The following is a 17,893-nucleotide window of genomic DNA, read 5'->3' on the forward strand; positions in this document are numbered from 1 at the left end:
TTTTCTTTGCAATAAGTATTGACATCACAAAGCTTCTTTCAAAATACATACTTTTTCAGTGAAATCACATCCAAGACAAGTACTATGCTTTAAACTTCCTGTGCAAAATTGTACTTGAACACACGAAGTATGTATGCAGGTTGCATTATTCATGTATCACAGAAAGCAAAAGCAACGCCCTCTTATTTTCCTATCAAAATTAAAAGAACTGCAAGCTAGTGCCAAAAAAAAAAAAAAAAAAGCCATGAGATTTTTTGCCTATTCGATTACTTCATCTTCCAATGACAAAAAAGAAACATTTAGTTCAATCCTATATTTACATCCTCTGAAATTTTTAATGCTCTCATGTTCCTGAGTGTTACATCTCTGGGCTGCCACCAATCCATGTTTATTTTGGGGGAATAAAGAAATAAACAGTGCTGGAAAAAAACACCCTTTTGGGTTTAGCTTTAATACTGCCATGCTGCTGTGAAGCTGTGTCCAGACCTGGCACCAAGCACCAGAAATGTCACATACTGACCATTCAGTCATAGCTGTTGGGCCTTCACCTGCAATGGCAATGGGTTCTGTGTGCAACCTAGAAGAAAACCACTTCTGCATCAGCAACTGCACTCTCGTCTGTTCTGGCTTCGTGCACACAGAACACATGCATCCTCAAGCCCTGGTCTCAGCCCCAGCCAACCGACCTCCAACCTCCACACTGCTCAGGCTCCAGAGGAAGCACAGGTTACATGAATGGACAAGGCGCAGCGCAGGCTTTCGTCAAATTCCACCCAGCTGCACACCTGTATTGTTCTCTGACCACGACTGCTGCCTCGCGGTCTGTCCCTCCCGAGTGGGCGGCAACGAGCACCGGCCCGGCCAGGCGGCAGCCACGGAATTCCCCGGGAGCTGGGAGAGACCCTTCCCGGAGCAGCAGCGGCGGAGCGCGGGGAGGAGGCCGGGCAGCGGCGACTGGCGCGGGCGCCTGCGATGCCCCCGCAGACCCGCACGGCCGTGCCCTGACCACGGCACCGGCAGATGCGGGCGCCGAAGGCAGAGCGGGCCGTGCTCGATAGCGACGACGAGGTCGAATCTACCCACGCCTCGTTCACACGAGTTCGCGTTCACTGCTCCGCGGGGCCGACGGCGAAGGACGCGGAGTCGGGGCTGACACGGGGCGGCCGCGGAGCCGCGGGTGGGCGGGGAACGCGCCGGAGCGGCATCCCCGCCGCGCCCCCGGGGCCCCGCGCTCCCCTCGGGGCCGCCCCATCCCGCCCCAGGGGCCTCGCTCTCCCCTCGGAACTGCCCCGCTGCGCCGCGCAGGCTCAGCACTCACCTGGGAGCGGAGCTTTCGCCATTTCAGCGTTGCCCGCTCGCAGCCGAGCCGTCCTCAGCCGTGTCAGGTGCTCGCCTGCTGGGCGCTCCGGCACCCCGCTCTCCGACGCCCCATCGGCCTTCAGCAGAGGCCCCGCGCCGCCCCCTCGCCTGCGGCGCTGAGAGACGCGGCCGGGAGACGCCGCCGCCGCCCGGTGCCGCCCGCCCGCCCGCCGCTGAAGGCGCAGCCGCCGTCGCTCAAGGCGCAGTGAGCGGCTCCGCGGAGAGCGGGGGCCGGGCCGGGCCGGGCCAGCCCGGGGACGTGGCTGCGCATATACGGCCCGGAGAGAGCGGCCGCGAGGTGCGAGCAGCCCCCCGCCCCCGGCAGGGGCTCGGCCGCAAGGACCCCCGCCCGGAGCTCGCCTCGCCCGCAGCCCTCACGACACGCCTCCCGGCAGGGGTCGCGGCTCCCTGGCCGTCCTGGCGCCCCTCAGAGCTGCGAGCACGCAGAGCGGGAGGGGGCTGAGACCCGCAGCGTACGCGGCTCCCGCCCTCAGCTCTCCGGGGCCCAGAGGCGCTGTCCCTCCGCCGGCCCGTGCCGCCGGGGCTGCTGCTGCTGCGGCACTGCCCCTGCCAAGCCGCTCTGGATTTGAGCAGCAAAATTCCTCCGGGTGTTGCCAAGCCCCGTGTCAATGCAGTGGCTGAACAACTGCAAAGCTGCCTTTTAAGTCACCCATAGGCAAGTGGCTTAGAGTCTGCTGAAAGCTGAATTAGGGAATTTAGAGGGTTCGTCCCTCTTCAAGAGCCTCAACTAGCAGCATGTGTCTAAAAGTAGAGAAACGAACTTCTCCAGCACCCCCAATAACCGGGAGAAATTAATTTTAAGGAATGACTTAAGTCACAGCCCTTCTTATAGAAACGATGGGAGGAGGCTGGCAGAGATCTTGGGACAGATTGTATGTTACTACAGTGTGTCAGAACACCACTAAGTAAAGGGCAGTGAACAGAAGTTTTGCCCCAAAAATCCTACAATTAAAGAACAAAGCAAACATAATGCTACCAAGTCCTAAAGCAACTTACAGGCTCTGTGCCAACACCAACTTGGTAGGTATAAATGCATTATTTGCTAGGGGTATTCCTTAGCAGTTCTTTCAAGAGCCACAGCAAATACCCCTGAGAACATGGCAAGCTAAGTGGTTTTGCTTAAGCCTTCTGGCAATAGCCAGAACACCCAGCAGTTCCCACCTCCAGAGCCAGCTGCAAGTAAACTATGGTTCACCTTCCCCCAGCTATGGGTGACAATGCTAGTACATGCTGCAGTTTGCCCTCGAGCCACACTGCCTCTGCTGCCGGACACGAGTCCTGTTTAAAAGATTTGACAAGGATTGCTTTCCCAAAGGTGCTACAGTGTCACAAGCCATCAAAGAAAGCAATCCTAGAGAAAGACCATGGATATATAGCATCATAGAATATGCTGTGCTATTCCAAATGGATTCAGATGGAAGTTGTCTAAATTAAAAAAATTAAAACTGTGTTCAGTGATAATAAACAAGTGTTGTTTATTAAAAAATAAAACATCTTCAAAATACTTTCACACACATATATACACATAGAGACACTATTGCCTTAGTATTTTTGACTTATAATTTTAGAAATCAGCTGGTTTAAATTACAGAAATCACATATTAGCAAAGTTCCACTTCAGCAGTAACATTTATATCATTATATTTGATGTACATTTGAAGACAACTGAAATAGTAAACCAGGCTTCAATAGAAACTAAATTACTTTTAAAATATATGTTCTAATTGGAGGAAATAAAAATAATCTTAGAAGATTAAAAATGAATGTGTTATAGATTGAAAAATATTGGAGAAAAAAATTGACAAAGGAAACAGACTGTCATATGTGCTTTGGGTTACCTAAGTAATTATTAGTCACTGCTCTGACTCCAGACATAATCCAAACTAGTACCTTGATTACGTGAAACAAGTTAATTTAATGTTGCAGAAATGCCAATTGCTCATTTATTTTGTTGTTCTTGATTTCAATGGGATTCTTAAGAGAAAGGAATGTGGGGTTGAATAACTCACTAAATGCTGATAAAAATGTAACATTTTAGACTGGTTTAAGAAAAAGAAAGTAAGATCTCTATCACGAGCTTCTATTGGAACATCTCCTTTTGCCTGTGCATTATGCACTAGAGGTACTCAGGAACTCCATTCTGAAGCTGATGGCAAGAGCCCAAGCAAGCCTGCAAGTACGGCCAGTGACAAGTGTTTGCATATTTGTGCTGTGCCATGAGAATCCTTCACTGCATTGCTATATCTCCAAAAGAACTCACTCCAGTGTAGCATGTGCTAAGGTGACTAGCCAATAAAAGGAAAAGTAAGGAAGTCCTTTCTGAAAAGGAAAACATTATTATATGGCTTTATAAAAAAAACTAAGATGAATCTTTGATGGAGATCTAGTGCAGAAAATCTCACAGACTGCCAGGCTGAGGCTGATGTTGATGGGACAGGTGGGAAAGAACTCACTGCACCGGTTGCAAAAACTCTGATGTGAATACAGCTTCTGCATAGTCCTCACAAACATCTTGCAGCTCTGCTGCCACGTCACACAGGGCTTCTTCTGTCAGTTGCTCTGCAAGACTAAGGGAGAGAGGGAAAAAAAAAAAGAGAAGGTTCAGAAAGTCAGCTTTCAAATTCCAGTCTTTCACTTCTAAACCACAAAGACAGTTCATATACCTCTCAGCAATCTGCCACGGATCGAAACTGCCCACAGCCTCATGGGAAATAAGCTTTAAATGATGCTTGTATCTGCTGTTATAATCCAAGATGCTCTGGAGCACATTGCTTGGCACAGAGAGAGACACAGAATATGCTTTCTGTAGAGAATTCAGAGGCGAGGGCTGCAGAATGTCATTTCCAGTCTGCAATTTCTCCTCTGCTTCTTTATTTTCATCAATATCACTGAAAATATAAAATAATCATCAAGACAGAACTAAATTTTTAAGTCTTTTTGAAGAGTCAGTGTAATGAAAACACTATAATGAAGTCACATAGATCTTAGGCACCACAGTTTAGTGTAGGGCCAAGTATTTCACTTACGTGCTGTCAAAAGGTTTCTCAAATAAAATGTCTGTTTCCAGCTCTCCATCTCTGATTATTTTGGTTATCTGAACTGGATGAGGAGGTGTAAGTTTTTCAGCTGTTGATGCCGTTTGTAGTTCTAGAAGGAAGAAAATACTATTTTAAATTGGTTTTTTGAAAGAGAAAAACTACACCTACTGCAGGTTTAACAATTCAGTTTCAGTAAGATTGTATGTGATCCAATGGAAAATCAATGTAGCTTCACTGTGCTACTCAATCAAACCACAGGATAAAGAAAAGGAGTGCTGGTAAAGTACTGATTTTAGAACTACATCTTAGAAAATGTCCTCTGAAAGAAGCACCTATGGTAAAAAATGTGTCCGAGTGGTGCCATTTGATCACTAATAATCCAGTTACCTTGATTTCAAAACACCTGAATTTAAACCTACAGATTACAGGGAAACCAAGTTGTATTAAAAAAGACAATTACCCATTTTGTCTTCCAGGGCCCAGAGCTGGGAGTCGCTGTAGACAATCTGAGTGACTCTCCTGCGGACAGCCTCCTGGTACCTCTGCAGTAGAGCACACACAGGAGTCAGTCAGCTGTGCACCTGGCAGCTCAGCTGCACTGACTATCACTAACAGCAAAGCAAGCCATGATCCTCCTTGGGCTGAGCAGGCTTACTTTGGCTGGTAACACAACACAGAAAAGGGGTGGGGAATTGAAAACACAGACATTTCTCTTGTTCAAAATGTCATTCTCAAATACAAAACTAATTGCCAGTCCCATAGGAACTCCTCCCATTTCAGACCAACAGCCCTTAGCCAAACAACTGAAGGGCCCTCAAGCTGCTCCTGCCTCACCAACAGTGAATCCAAGTGTGTGCTCCAGTGCCTCAGGGACTAGGACACTGCAACCTCACACTTCCAGCTGATGAACAGATCTCCAGGAGTAAATGGCACTAAACTGAGTAGTTCTAAGTCATAATAAATGTCAAAGAACAGGAAGGTCAAAATGGAACTCAAACCAGACACTATGAAAAAACAGACGGAAGAAAACTTTTTAAGAAAGCAATATATGAGAAAACTCAAGTCAAGTAAACGGTAACTTTACAAATATTTATATAGAAAGATTAATAAAAGGCACAGATAACCATGCATTTATCTGACTTCTCCATGTTGCCCTGTGAAATACTTTGGATTAACAGACCATATTTCCTCAAGATGGTCATGCTACTAGATTACTGAGATTCTATAGCACACAAAAGGGAAAAATTCAAATTAATATTAATATACTTTCCATTCTGCTAGACAATCAACATAATCACCATACTGATTCTCCCATTCACACACAAAGATTTAAGCCACAAAGTCTTGAGATGGCATGCAAACTCAGGTCTGCTAACTTTACAGCAACAGATTAATCAAACACTCCGCTTCTGTTCTTACACTGTGTCTTCTGGAAGCACAAACTCCATCCAGGTCTTTGATCTCGGACACTAATCTAGTCAAGCCTTGCTTCATTTAAGAATGTAGATACTTACAGCTATTATAATTTATGGATAGTAAATAAGAAATTGACACTAATGAGACTAAGCAAGACAGAAAATCTTACTTCAATTTCTTCCATTCTTTGCAACATTGACTCCAGGCTATGAGTGTCAGCCACAGGTAGGGCTTTGGCCTGGAGTCTGTCGTGCTGATCCATGCTCCACAGTTCCTGAGCAGTGTCTTCCAAAAGATCATCCAATAGCTTTTCACTCAGAATATCTGCATTTGTTGCAACCTGCTACTTAAAAAAACAAATTCCAAAAACAAATGTTACAGAAAACAAAAATACATAAATCTAATGCAAGAAAGAAAGAAAAAAACCCAAACCAAAACAAAAGTGACTTGCATTAAGTTGAAAATGAACTGTTTGTTGGCCCTTTACAAATGTTTGACAGCTCTCAAGGCATCATTCACCCAGTGGCATGAGCGTGCCTGTACTACCTGTGTCCTGTCAAACTGAGGCTCTGACCACTCCCGAATCTCCTTCTCAGCTTTGTCTGCACACTGGGCTGGAGAAATAGTTCGTGACCTGCACAAAGAACAAATGACAATGCCATTCTGAAACCTGGTATGCCAACAATAATTTAAAACACCAAACTACATAAATGTATTTTTACATTTACTCCCACTGTTTGGAGTGGGGAGAAGCTCATATCAGATCTGACACCTCTTATGAGATTTTTCAAAGAAAGTCATTACCTTAACTTCTGCATTTTTTCCATTTCTCCTCTGCAAAGGTCAGTTAGAACCTTCACTCCTCTTGAATTTTTTGCTTCAAGCCTTGCTAGTCTTCAAAAATAGCACAGTAGCATAGAGAGTTACAAGATGTACATTCTAACAACTGAAGAATGAAATAGTGTGATTTCCAGCATTAGTTTGGAAGAGTTACAAGAAACTTCAGAGAGAAAATTAATAGACTTTAAAACCATATAATCCAGAAAATTCTGTTGAGAATGAAGGATCTTGAATCATGTTTCTGCTGTAACAGGAACTACATGCTAATCCACAAATACTGGCCAGAGAAATGAGCTCCTCATCTTACCATGTACACTGCCTAGTACGGATCCAGCACCTGGCTCTCCTGGCTTCAAATGCCACAAACACCAGTCCCAAACCAACCTAAATTTGGAAACCCCTGTCTAACAGAATGTTGAATAGAATTTAGAGAAAACAAATCTGCACTTTATTATTGTCTGGGACAAATATATGTATCTTGTTCTTCTGAAACAGGCAGATAATATTCACCTTCTTAATGCAGTGCTGGGACTACCCACTCCTCCGCCCGTGTTTTGTCACTGCCCCGCTTGCACAGTGTGCCCTTGACTCCCAGGCAGCAGCTCAGACAAAAGACTAAAGCCCTGGCTCTTCCCAGGCTTTGGGGAATGGGGTTGCTCTGGGCCAAGTGGGAAAGGAGAGGAGCTATGCGACAGCAAGCTGTGCTGTGCCACTGCACTGAAGGCTGGCCAGCTCTATCCTAGTCACTAGCACAGATCCAGAAGCATTTCCACTGGGAAGCAGGGCAAAGGTGGGTGCCAGGGGACTGCAAACATACCGCTTAGGTGGAACACACCGAGGTGGAGGCTTTGAAGGCATGCAAGGCATTTTGCTCTCCTTAACAGGTCGTTTGTTCTCTTTTAGTTGGAAAGCTATAGTTGGCTCTTGAAACCGGGCATGCTTTCCTGGAGGGTGTGTCCGTCTTGATTTTAAGGATTTCAGCATTCCCTTAAAATTAACATGATCACATTAAAAACACCTATTCCAGTTGCTGAATTTTTAAAGTATTTGGCATTCTACTTCAGACTTTATCTTGAAATAACGCCTGCTGGCTTTGCTGCAGTTGATGTATGTGAAGGATTTACAAGTGCTTTAAAGGGAAGTATAGCTGTGCCTGAACAGAACATATGCTTAATCCTGCAACTATTATTTTTGCAAACAGTTCCAACTTTTCCAGTGTTTCTCTTCATGGGGAAAAAACTTACTTATGATTTTTCAGAATTAGACTGTATGTTAACTACTTATAAATCCAAATAGAAGGTTTCCAAGGTAACACTGTATTCAGCCACAAATATATTCCCACATCTGTTATAAGGTCACTTAGGCTCGTCCCATCTATATCAATTATTGAAATGCTTAACTTTCCTGCCCATGATCCTCACTGATCCACAGAGATAGGAAGCAGTAAAAGTTACATAAGCATATACCTATGTTACTGTGTCAGATTTGATTTTCCTAGTTTAAAGTGATACTCTGAGGAAGGAATATAAGAAAAATACACTTCTTAGCAAAATATAGCCCTAGTCTTTTAAGAATTGTTTTCTTTCCACTACAGAGCTTCTTTCTAGGTGCAAGAACTTAGCAGAAACCAGCACTTGTATAGTGAAGTTTTATAATTTCTGTTATCGATTAAGTAAGCCTGAGTAACTTATATTCTCCTACTAACATTAGCACAACATTACTGCTGAGTGCATTTTTTGTGATAGAAGATGACCATAGGAGAAAGATACTTCAGCTTTATTTCAAATTGAAAAAAGCACCTTAATTTCAAACATGAAACTAGTTTCGGTGAGCATTTTCCTTACCAATTCTGTTGTTGTTTCTAGCTGTAGAGTGTATTTCCAAGGAACAGTAAACACTGTTTTCGAAAAACATTTGCTAAAATAGTCATAGCCACTAGAAATAACAGGCAGATAACAGTTTATCCCTCTGTCTCCTAGCTCAGAATAGCAATATTGTGAGGAAGTGCGAAGCTTTGACAGTGTCTTATACAACAAATCCCAGAAAACAAGTAGAAGACAGCATGAATGATTTATCACTTCCATACCTGTGGTTTTGCAGGCAATAACACAACTTTCTTCTTCAAAGCAGCACTTTCAAGGACAGACCCTTTTTTTACAGCTCTAGCTCTCACCAGTACATCTGGGCTTTCTTGCAAAGTGGCATTTCTCTCTGAAGTAGGTGGGCCACTTTCTTCTTGGTATTTATTGTGTAATATATGAGCACAACTGTTTGTCTGTTGAATTCCTGAAATATTTGCAACATGTCAATGTCTATCTATACTAAACATATGAACTGTTAACTGTAAGTTGAAAGGGGCAAGAATTGTCTTTTTTCTACATTTGATACCTCTGTTATGCTAGGTATACCTTATCATGAACTTTTAAGCTCTACCATAATTTTAAAAAAATCAAAGACAAAATGAAAAGTTCTAGCCTTGTATTTCCTGATAAGTATTAAAGAAATTGTCTTTCTTACATTGTTTTGATGAACAGAAAGGTTTGGGGTTTCTGTGCATATACATATTTATAGGTACAGAGATATTTGAAAATATACATATATATGCAAGTCATGGGAAAGTCTTTTGGGAGCGATTGCTATATGAGGTCTAGGTGGTGATAACAAAGCATCCTCTTTTAGGCAGCAAGACACATGGAAACCATTACATGTTTATATACTGTCTCCCTGGACTGCCAGAATTTGGCATATGGAATTCCTGCTACTGGGGGTAGTAGGGAATACTTACTATTGTAATACAAACCAGACTGAGGTATGAGAAAGTCACCACAAAGAAGAAAACCAGTTAATATAGTTTATATAATAATGTAAGAACTTACAGTGGTTTTCATGAAGTGCCAAAACACTTCAGGTATATTTATCTCACAACATCTTGAGAAAGAATAAACCTCCTTTCCTTTCATATCCAAAGCAAAAGAGTGATATAGAAAGCCAATTCCAAACAGTTGCACTGCAAGATAGTGGTGAAAGCGCCCAAGTCTTCAGCTTAACCATCAGTTCATGTGTCTCTAGTACAAAAGTGTGGCTGCTGTGCAAAAGCTATTAACAGTAATTAACTGGCCAGGATAAAAACAGCCACTGCTCCCAGAAGTAGAGAAATTGTACCAACCAAGGGAATTCTGAGCCAAAGACAAAGAATAACTTTTCAGTATGAACAGTTAAACAACCACAGCCTGGTTTTTGTTAGACTGATTTGCTAACATCTAACCAACTTCTGACCAACAATACCATACTAAAAAATTGAACTGCAGATGGCAAGTTAAGTGATGAAAATGTAGTTATTCAAAATACAAACCAGTCAAAAGACTCCTGACACATGGAAGTTTTTTAGATTCTTGTACATGCTGTCCCTTTAAGGTGAGAGGTTTCTGTTTCTTTTCTCCTTTTGGAGACAGAAAGTGCTTTCTGTCTGGAAAAGTCTCGGTGTTCCTTGGAGATTTGGCCTGAGAAGCTGAAATGCATTTCTTCACTGCTTTTGGCATTTGCTTGCTTTCCAGCAGTGAATTCAGATCCTGCACCAAATATTTAGAGTTTAAATTACTCTCTCAGTAAATCTGATATAATGAAAAGCAAATTCAAGACATTCTAAGCAGCTGGAGCTTTTTTGGTCTGGCTTTGTTGTTTTGGTTTTTTTTCAGATGATAACTTTCAGGTGTTTTCAGACTGATAGCTTGTCCATGTAGAAATTTTTTCACATTATCAACTTCAGTCTTGCTGAAAAGGCTTACATTTTTGTATTTACAACTGACTCCAGCAAACCATTTGCTTACAGAATGCTCAAAAATAATTGAACACAAGGGCTACAGACCAACAAAAATTTCACAGTCACATGACTATGGTAACACAGACACTTCTTCCAATGCTATGTCCAAACTTAAACAACTACCTCCTTTTCTGTTCCCAGGCAGTTAGCACTCTTACTGTTCTCATAAGCAGGTCCTAACACTAAAATTAAAAACATAGCTCTTACAGTTTTAACAGTATTTTAAGTATCTTATGGCTCTGGTATTGCTTTTTAAAATTTATGCAGCAGGCAACATGAATCAGAACTTTTCTGTGATACCAATGACATGTATAAGTCATCAGATATCAGTAAAAAAGATATTTGAAGGGCACAGAGCCAAGTAATTCTTGTACCCACAACCTTATCTTCTGCCAGGACAACTCTGCATGCAACACCGTATGAGGTGCTCAGGTGCTCACCACTGATAGTGATGACTACAGCATGCACCCAGAGTAATAAAACACTTAATGTACACCTATGTATAAATTGAATTCTCTCTGTCCTGAAAATGACTAATGAATTAGAAACTGATCTTTGTTACAACTATCACTACCAGTCCTCATTCTACCAGGACAGCCAAGAAAGTTAGGAACAGCATCAACAAGACCAGCAGTAGGTAGCTTCACCATTACTTAGGAACATTAGAAGTACATTTTTACATTAGAAAATATGAGCCTTAAAAAAATAAAAACAAACCCAGTAATATATTCTGCCATTTCATGAACACAATTTCATATTTCACTACCTCTTTCCTGCCTTAGCAAAAACAAATGTTTTTTTCCTACCTCAACTTGCAGCAAAATGTCTATGATAGCCTCAGAAATGGAAGAATCCCCTTCTAGTTTGGCGGAGCAGAGAGACAACTGACGAATGAGACTGCCCAGTTCCTTGTAATGGGCAGGAATGGGCTCATCTGTTTGATCTGTAAACTGATTGGCAAATGCCTGCAAGGTTCGTACAGCTCCTCTGTGTGCTGCTGCCAACCTGGATACTGCTCGAGACTGGAAAAATGAAAAATAAATCAATGCTTTAATAACTATAGTTTCTATGGATACTCATACTACTGGAAGAATTGTTGCCAAAACATCATGCAGAAACACTCAGGCTTGGAATAATTTTAATTATTATTTGTATTAATTTTATTATTTATGAGACAAAACAAAACAGGCATTGAAGTAATTTATTCAAGATTCCTCACAAGAGTACTCCTATTAACGTCATGCTGGCCTCAGGTAAAACAGCCTGGGTATAACAGGTCATGATGTTTCTACTACCTGTGCCAACACAGAACTGTAACCATTTACAGTTAGCTGGAGTCTAATGTGCAACTATTGCACAAACAAGAATATTCTCAATCCTCCCTGTTTTGTTACAGAAGAAAATGCAGGTGATTGAAAAAGCACAAGAGAACAACAGGGCAACATTGGCCAGACTGTGGGCATGATCTCAGCCGTCCCCTTGAAAGCTGCTGGGCAGAGAAGAAAATCAGAAAGAAGGCTGGTAAGACTGAGTGTCATCAACCAGAAGTCTAAAAAAAGCAGTCAAGAGTAGAACACATTGTTCATTCCTTGCAAAAAGAAATTGGAATGAAGAAGGAATAAACACAGAAGACCAACCACCTTCCTCTCGTTTACAGCAGATGAGACCTGAGGAGAAGCAGCAAAGACAGTATCAGGCCAAGTGAGCCATACTTCTCGGACAATGAGATGAAATATGTAAGATACAAAGGAAATCTCCTTTCTGGAGGAGGCTTAGCTGCACCCTAGACAATCAAACTCAATTATCCAGAAAACTCTGTCAATAAATCACTTACAGCCTGAAGGATAATTACATCTTACCTTTTTAGTATGTTTGATTGTATGAGGACTCAGTTTCTCTAAATCGTCCTGAATTTCTTTTACCTGTTTATCAAGAAAGGAGACAGAGAGGAGTAAGTCAGTCAGAATTAGTTCCATGTCTATAAATGAACAATAGATCTTCACTGTAGCATCTGGGATTTCCCAACAGTGATGCTCACCTCTCTGTCCAGCCATGAGGGAAATCAGTCACACCATTCAGATGTAAACTGGAATGCCATGGAATTTCAGAGATAACCCAACTGACTTCCTCTTGTTTCAGTTAGTTTCTGACAAATTCATCACAACAAACTAAGCTCCTGTGCATCCCAGTTTAAGATCATGGTTCCTACCTGTTGCTGGAGCACATACAGCATCCGAGCTGACCGTGCAGCTTGTTGCTGTCTCCTAGTGCAAAGCCGCTGCTCGTTTTCAGGATCTAGAAATTCTCTATCTCTCCCTAAAAAGCACAGAATATAAAGTTTTATATCTTAATTTAACCTGTGAAAATGCTAATTAAGTCATGACAACAGACATAATTTAGTAATAAGCCTTTTCCATGCAGAACCAAACCACATATTGTGGGGGTTCCTTTAAGAGTAATCCAAGTTAGTTATTGTCAACTCTACATCCTGTTTCTATTTAGAATTTGACAAAACAGTCTAATACAATATAGCTCATTAGTTATTTAAAAAATCATGTCCATGATTAGTTTTATGACAAAGTTGCAGATAAAGCACTCAAAATTAGGAACGGTTAAACCTCCTGCTAGTTATTACAATAGAACCAACTGCTTAAGCTGGCTAGCTATTCTTTTATTTACTTTTCAAAAAAAATAGATGGTCCTCAAAAGTCCAGACATAAATACAAATTCTAGTCCAACACAAAAAAGGTGGGGAAAAAATCAACAAACTAGTGTACATTTATATAACATAATTACTGTCCAGTCTTACACCTTTTTTAATAATATCTTCAATTTTCTGAACATAGGTCCTCAATTCTTTTTGCAGACGCTGGACTTCTTGCATATTTTGATGTTCTTTTTTATTTAAATTTGGCTTGGGGTGTGGTCCTGTGTCACAGGTGGGAGGAGAGTCCAAAGCAGCTGGTATTGGCTTTCCTTCCTTAACTAGGCAGAGATGAGCATTCCTGTCAGAGCTGGCAGGCTCCCCTCGGGAAGGCTGGGCGAGCCTCTGCTCACATGTCAAGTGACTCTGAAACTTCGGGGTAGTTTTATTTTCTTGACAAGCAAACACTCCAGTCTTCTGTGGTTGTGATTTCTGGGTCCACAACGGTGTACTGACAACATCTCCAAACACCTGCTCTTTTACTTGTTCTTCCAGACGTCTTTGTTTGATGTCCCTTTTTGCCAGCTGAACAGCCAATTTAAGTCTCTCTTCAGATACCACTGAGAACATCCCAGAGCTTCTCAGGCTGAGGTCCTCACTTCCAATGAGTTTTCTCCGATCACTGGATGCCTTCAGCTTTTCTATTATAATTGGACGGGGGTGAGAGAATCTGAGAGCCAAGTTCTCTGGAACTGCAGGAACATTTCTATTGAACTGGAGCTGTTCAAAGTGTAAAAAAAACCCTGATGTTATACAGAATGCTATACACAGGCGATGCAACTCTGTCATGATGGCACTGTTCTGGATTTATGATGAACACAGTGCTAACAGCACACCAATGTTTTCATTCTTGCTAGACAGTGCTCACAGAGGTCAAGGCCTTTTCTGCTCCTTATCTGCTCACCACTGAGTAGCCTGGGGGTGGGCAAGGAGCTAGAGAGGAAACAACTGGATGGCTGACCCAACTGACAAAAGGGATATTCTACACCCTGTAGCATCATGCTCAGCAGTGAAAGCTGCAGGAAAGAAGGAGAAAGGGGAGACTGGTGACAGCATTTGCCTTCCTAAGTCACTGTTATATGTGCTGAAGTCATGGAAATAGCTGAATTCCTGGCTGCTGATGGGATGTAGAGAATCAATTCCTTATTTTGCCTTGTTTGTGCACACAAACAGGAAAGCATTTGCTTTCCCTGTTATCCTGCTTTTATTGCAACCCATAACTTTTCATACTTTTTGCCTTCTGGTTCTCTTCCCCATCCCAACTGGGAGAGGGTGAGCAAGTGCTCAGCTGCCTATTGGGATTGAACCACAACAGACAAGATAGTGTGTGACAGCACGAGGAAAGCTAGTATGACACTCCCTGCTGGGCTGTCTCACAAAGTGGGTCAGAATAATCTTTTTGCTACAATCACAAAGAAAACCAATTCAGCACCGCTACAGACGGCAAACGGTACCTGTGTTTGTAAGGCTTTAGCTTCATTCCTGTCTCGCTGGATGGTGAATGCAAATGCATCATCAGGCACCGCTGGTACCATGCTTGGTACCATGTCATCGGCTGGAGAGCAAATCCCGTTATTATCCCTTGTTTCTGATCACAGCTGTGAATGCGAGAGCAATAAACCGCTATTTCAGACTGGCAAAAGCCATCCCGGGTGTGATGTGAGTAACAAAGGGAGAACCAGCCCGAGGAGCCGCGGGCAGATTGGGGGCGGCCTCTCCGCAACCGCCCAGGGCCCGCGGCTGCTCCCGCCCCTGGCCCTCACGGCGTCCCGGCGGCAGCAGCACGGCGGGCGCCGCCGCAAGGGAGGGACGGGCGGACGGACGGGCGGACGGACGGACGGGCGGCCCGGGCCGCAGCAGGCGCGGTTCGAACCCGGTCCCGCCGCCGCAGGGGCCGCCGGGAGCGCGCGGAGCTACGGCGGCCGAGCGGGGGGCCGGGCCGGGCCGGGCGGAGCCGCCGCCGCCGCCGCCGCCATGGGCTGGGAGGAGAGGCAGGTCCGCGGGTACCCCGAGTTCGTGCGGACGGCGCAGAGCTACCACGGCCGGCCCATCTTCGCGCTCTTCTGCGGCGATAAGGACGCCGAGGGCAGGAGCTGGTGTCCTGACTGCGTGACGGGTGAGGCGCGTGTGGGGAGCGCCCTGCCTGCGGCATGGGCCGTGTCGGTCCCGGGGAAGCTGGAGAGGTCCCGGGTGCCTTTCCGGAGAATGCCGGGCGGGCACAGCAGCCGCAGAGGCGGTGCGAGGCTCCCGGCGGGGTGGGCCGAGCGGGCTGTGGCCCGCAGCCGCCGCGCTGCCCCTTTCGTTGCCCGCAAGGAACGGCACGGGCTGTTCGCGAAGGCTGGTACGCGGCCCAGCAGACGAACAGGCGTCCTGCGGGCAGTTTCACCCGTGCTGCTCGTGTCGAGGCGCCGCGGTGCCCTCCCCGACGGGGTCCAGCAGCAGCAGCATTTCCTTCTGAGAAATCACCGCACTGAACTGCCTGGGCTTCACGTGTCTGGGCAGGTGTGAAGGTGCCTTATGGAGCCGTCTCCCTGCAGAAGGGTGCTGTGCTGAGCTACCACACCCAGGGCAGCACAGAACGAGTGCTTTTCTTCGTGTTAGAGAAGAAATTGGCCTTTACTCCAACACAGGTCCAGTCAGCGCTCGAGCATGTAATAAACTCTGAAAAACTTGTGGGTAGCCAGGTGCAACAAAATACAGCTCTCTAACTAAAGCAGACAAAAAATTAATTAGCTGCCTTGCGGGTCCAAGTAAATCCATGTGATCTTGTAGCACAAGTATTAACAGATTTAAAAAATTATTTTCTAGCTGAGCCAATTGTGAGGAAGGAACTTCATAACCTGCCTGATGAGTCAGTTTTCATCTACTGTCTAGTAGGAGATAGAGCCTAGTAAGTACCTTTGAATGCTGACAAATGGGATGACTTTGTTCTGTTGGTGGACTGGTGGTTAACCTGTTGAAAAAACTGACTGAGCTGTCCTTTTCTGTAAAGAGTCAGTAATTTTTGAGGTCTTCACCATCTCTGACATAACCTGTCTGCATGCTTGTTTTGAGAAGGGCATTGGGAACGTGTGAGGCAAAGGCCTTTGAATAATTTTGAAGCTTTTAACTTCAAAATGCCCCTCTACAAGCTGTGCCTAACACCTTCTTTCTGAACAGCTGGAAGGATCCCAACAATGAATTCAGGAGGAATCTGAAACTAACAGGAGTGCCTACACTGCTTAAATATGGAACAGTAAGTGATTTGTTTTATGTTCTGGATCTGCAGACATTGAGATGGGGACCTGGCAGGAATTTAGGGCCTTAAATGAATTAGTCACTTGTATTCTCTGAGAACCATCTCTTGTTTGAGGAGACCAGAGCATTCTAAACAGCTCTTCTGCTCCCAGTTCCTCAAGAGAGAACCATTCTGCTTGTTGTGTAATGTCTATAATAAGCATGCAGTAAAGGGAATATGTGCACTTGGCTCATAGTGCTTGAGCGGTTGAGAGACTTCTTAGCTACATGCTGTTACTGTTCCTGACTTGCAGCTCCTCAACTTTTGAAAACTCACTGAACTAGGGGAGTGAAACAAGTTCTGAGCACTCAGCTCAGCCTGCAGCTCAAGTTGTAACTTGTACACGTTAGTTAAATTAGCAGTTACTTTCTTAGAAATGCCTCTTCCAAGGCCAGAAAACCCTCAGGAATGTTTCAGTTGTAGTTACCTTTCTTGTTCCACCCCCACTACTTCACTCCCCAGGACAAAGTTGCTGGATGTGGCCATTGTTAGTATGTACAAATGGCTCTCAGCTAGAACACGTTTTTTAATTATGACCTTTTTTTTTTCAGCCTCAGAAGCTGGTTGAAGAAGAATGTTTTAAATCAGAGCTTGTGCGTATGTTGTTTACTGAAGACTAAAGCTCTCACTAGTCAATCACCGATGAAGATGGTAGTCTCAATTACTGCACTGTCCTTTCAAGCAATCACTGACCTTTGTTAAAACTTTAATGATTAATTACTTTGGACTAGTCAAGATAAATGTCCTGAAATTCTGGGTCCAAACCTTACACTAAAATCTTACAAGAAAAACTGTATCTTTCCTTTCATGCCAAATAAACTTGAGTTTGTGAACAACCTCTTTTCAAAGGAGCTCAGCTCATGTTTATAACTCAGATTAGCCTGCACTAACTGAAATGTAACTGCAAAGTTACACTTATAGTGAGTGAGGAGGAAGGGGAGAAACAGAAAGACCTTCCTTCCTAAGCCTGACCACATGATTAGTGAAACCGTTAAGATAAATTTTCAATGCCAAAGATGTTTAATGGCTTATCTGTTCAGTCCAAACGTGATAATGTGATGGCTGACAGGTGTAGTGTCACTGATCACATGTTAATGTTAACGGTTGGGAGTTCCTGCTCCTACATGGACAGGAAATACAACATGAATGCACCTGAAATACAGTCTAAAAATATGAAAATTAGAACCCTGGCAGCTGCCAAGAGCTATGTTCTTAGAATAAAAAACTATACATAAATAAAGTACTTCTCCAATATTCCAAGCAATGGCACGTTTCCCCACACAGCCTGTTCTTGTTACATGGAGTGTGGAGACTCCAGAGCAGCCACTGCTGCACGGGCAGAGGCCAAGATTCAAGGAAGCCGAGTTTAATGGAACAGAGACAGAAACAGAGCTTGTTTCCTTCTCTGTGCTGCAGAC

General features: G+C 43.9%; 3 protein-coding genes across 6 annotated transcripts in view; 1 reads left to right on the forward strand and 2 right to left on the reverse strand.

Moving 5' to 3' along the window:
• The window catches only part of PITPNM3 (PITPNM family member 3), a 36,763-nt gene extending 34,405 nt beyond the window's left edge, over positions 1–2,358 (reverse strand). Inside the window, exon 1 of one of the 4 annotated variants that reach the window (XM_038158095.1) lies at positions 1,319–2,357. Coding sequence is in view for 2 of the 4 variants with exons in the window: in XM_038158094.1 (XP_038014022.1) it covers positions 1,319–1,340 (22 nt within the window). In the remaining 2 variants the exon portion in view is untranslated. Of the gene's footprint in view, positions 1–1,318 lie in introns of all 4 variants that reach the window. The other 3 variants (XM_038158094.1, XM_038158097.1, XM_038158098.1) reach the window with 3 other exon arrangements.
• Positions 2,359–2,843: 485 nt separating this feature from the next.
• On the reverse strand, positions 2,844–14,889 carry KIAA0753 (KIAA0753 ortholog). The gene is made up of 15 exons (XM_038158328.1): positions 14,653–14,889; positions 13,306–13,918; positions 12,704–12,810; positions 12,354–12,416; positions 11,301–11,516; positions 10,027–10,243; positions 8,761–8,960; positions 7,492–7,661; positions 6,639–6,728; positions 6,381–6,468; positions 6,004–6,177; positions 4,879–4,960; positions 4,407–4,527; positions 4,044–4,268; positions 2,844–3,947 (listed from the first exon to the last, which is right to left on the reverse strand). The coding sequence occupies exons 1-15, from the start codon at positions 14,743–14,745 to the stop codon at positions 3,830–3,832; spliced, it is 2,577 nt and encodes an 858-aa protein (XP_038014256.1). The 5' UTR covers positions 14,746–14,889; the 3' UTR covers positions 2,844–3,829.
• TXNDC17 (thioredoxin domain containing 17) lies at positions 14,828–17,313 on the forward strand. The gene is made up of 4 exons (XM_038158336.1): positions 14,828–15,314; positions 16,007–16,088; positions 16,358–16,433; positions 17,027–17,313. Exons 1-4 carry the CDS (start codon positions 15,173–15,175, stop codon positions 17,093–17,095), a joined length of 369 nt encoding a protein of 122 aa, XP_038014264.1. The 5' UTR covers positions 14,828–15,172; the 3' UTR covers positions 17,096–17,313.
• Positions 17,314–17,893: the final 580 nt, after the last annotated feature.

This window comes from Motacilla alba, chromosome 19 (genome assembly GCF_015832195.1).
Source record: "Motacilla alba alba isolate MOTALB_02 chromosome 19, Motacilla_alba_V1.0_pri, whole genome shotgun sequence".
Lineage (NCBI taxonomy): Eukaryota > Metazoa > Chordata > Aves > Passeriformes > Motacillidae > Motacilla > Motacilla alba.

Bases quoted from the DNA above. Each gene is read 5' to 3' on its own strand.
- KIAA0753 (XM_038158328.1), bottom strand. From the start codon at position 14,745: ATGGTACCAAGCATGGTACCAGCGGTGCCTGATGATGCATTTGCATTC. The intron at 4,528-4,878 runs GTAATTGTCTTT...TCTTCCTTCTAG, and splicing joins GGCCCTGGAAGACAAAATGG to AACTACAAACGGCATCAACA. The intron at 3,948-4,043 runs GTATATGAACTG...TCTCTCCCTTAG, and splicing joins CCGTGGCAGATTGCTGAGAG to TCTTGCAGAGCAACTGACAG.
- TXNDC17 (XM_038158336.1), top strand. From the start codon at position 15,173: ATGGGCTGGGAGGAGAGGCAGGTCCGCGGGTACCCCGAGTTCGTGCGG. The intron at 15,315-16,006 runs GTGAGGCGCGTG...ATTATTTTCTAG, and splicing joins GTGTCCTGACTGCGTGACGG to CTGAGCCAATTGTGAGGAAG. The intron at 16,434-17,026 runs GTAAGTGATTTG...TTTTTTTTTCAG, and splicing joins CACTGCTTAAATATGGAACA to CCTCAGAAGCTGGTTGAAGA.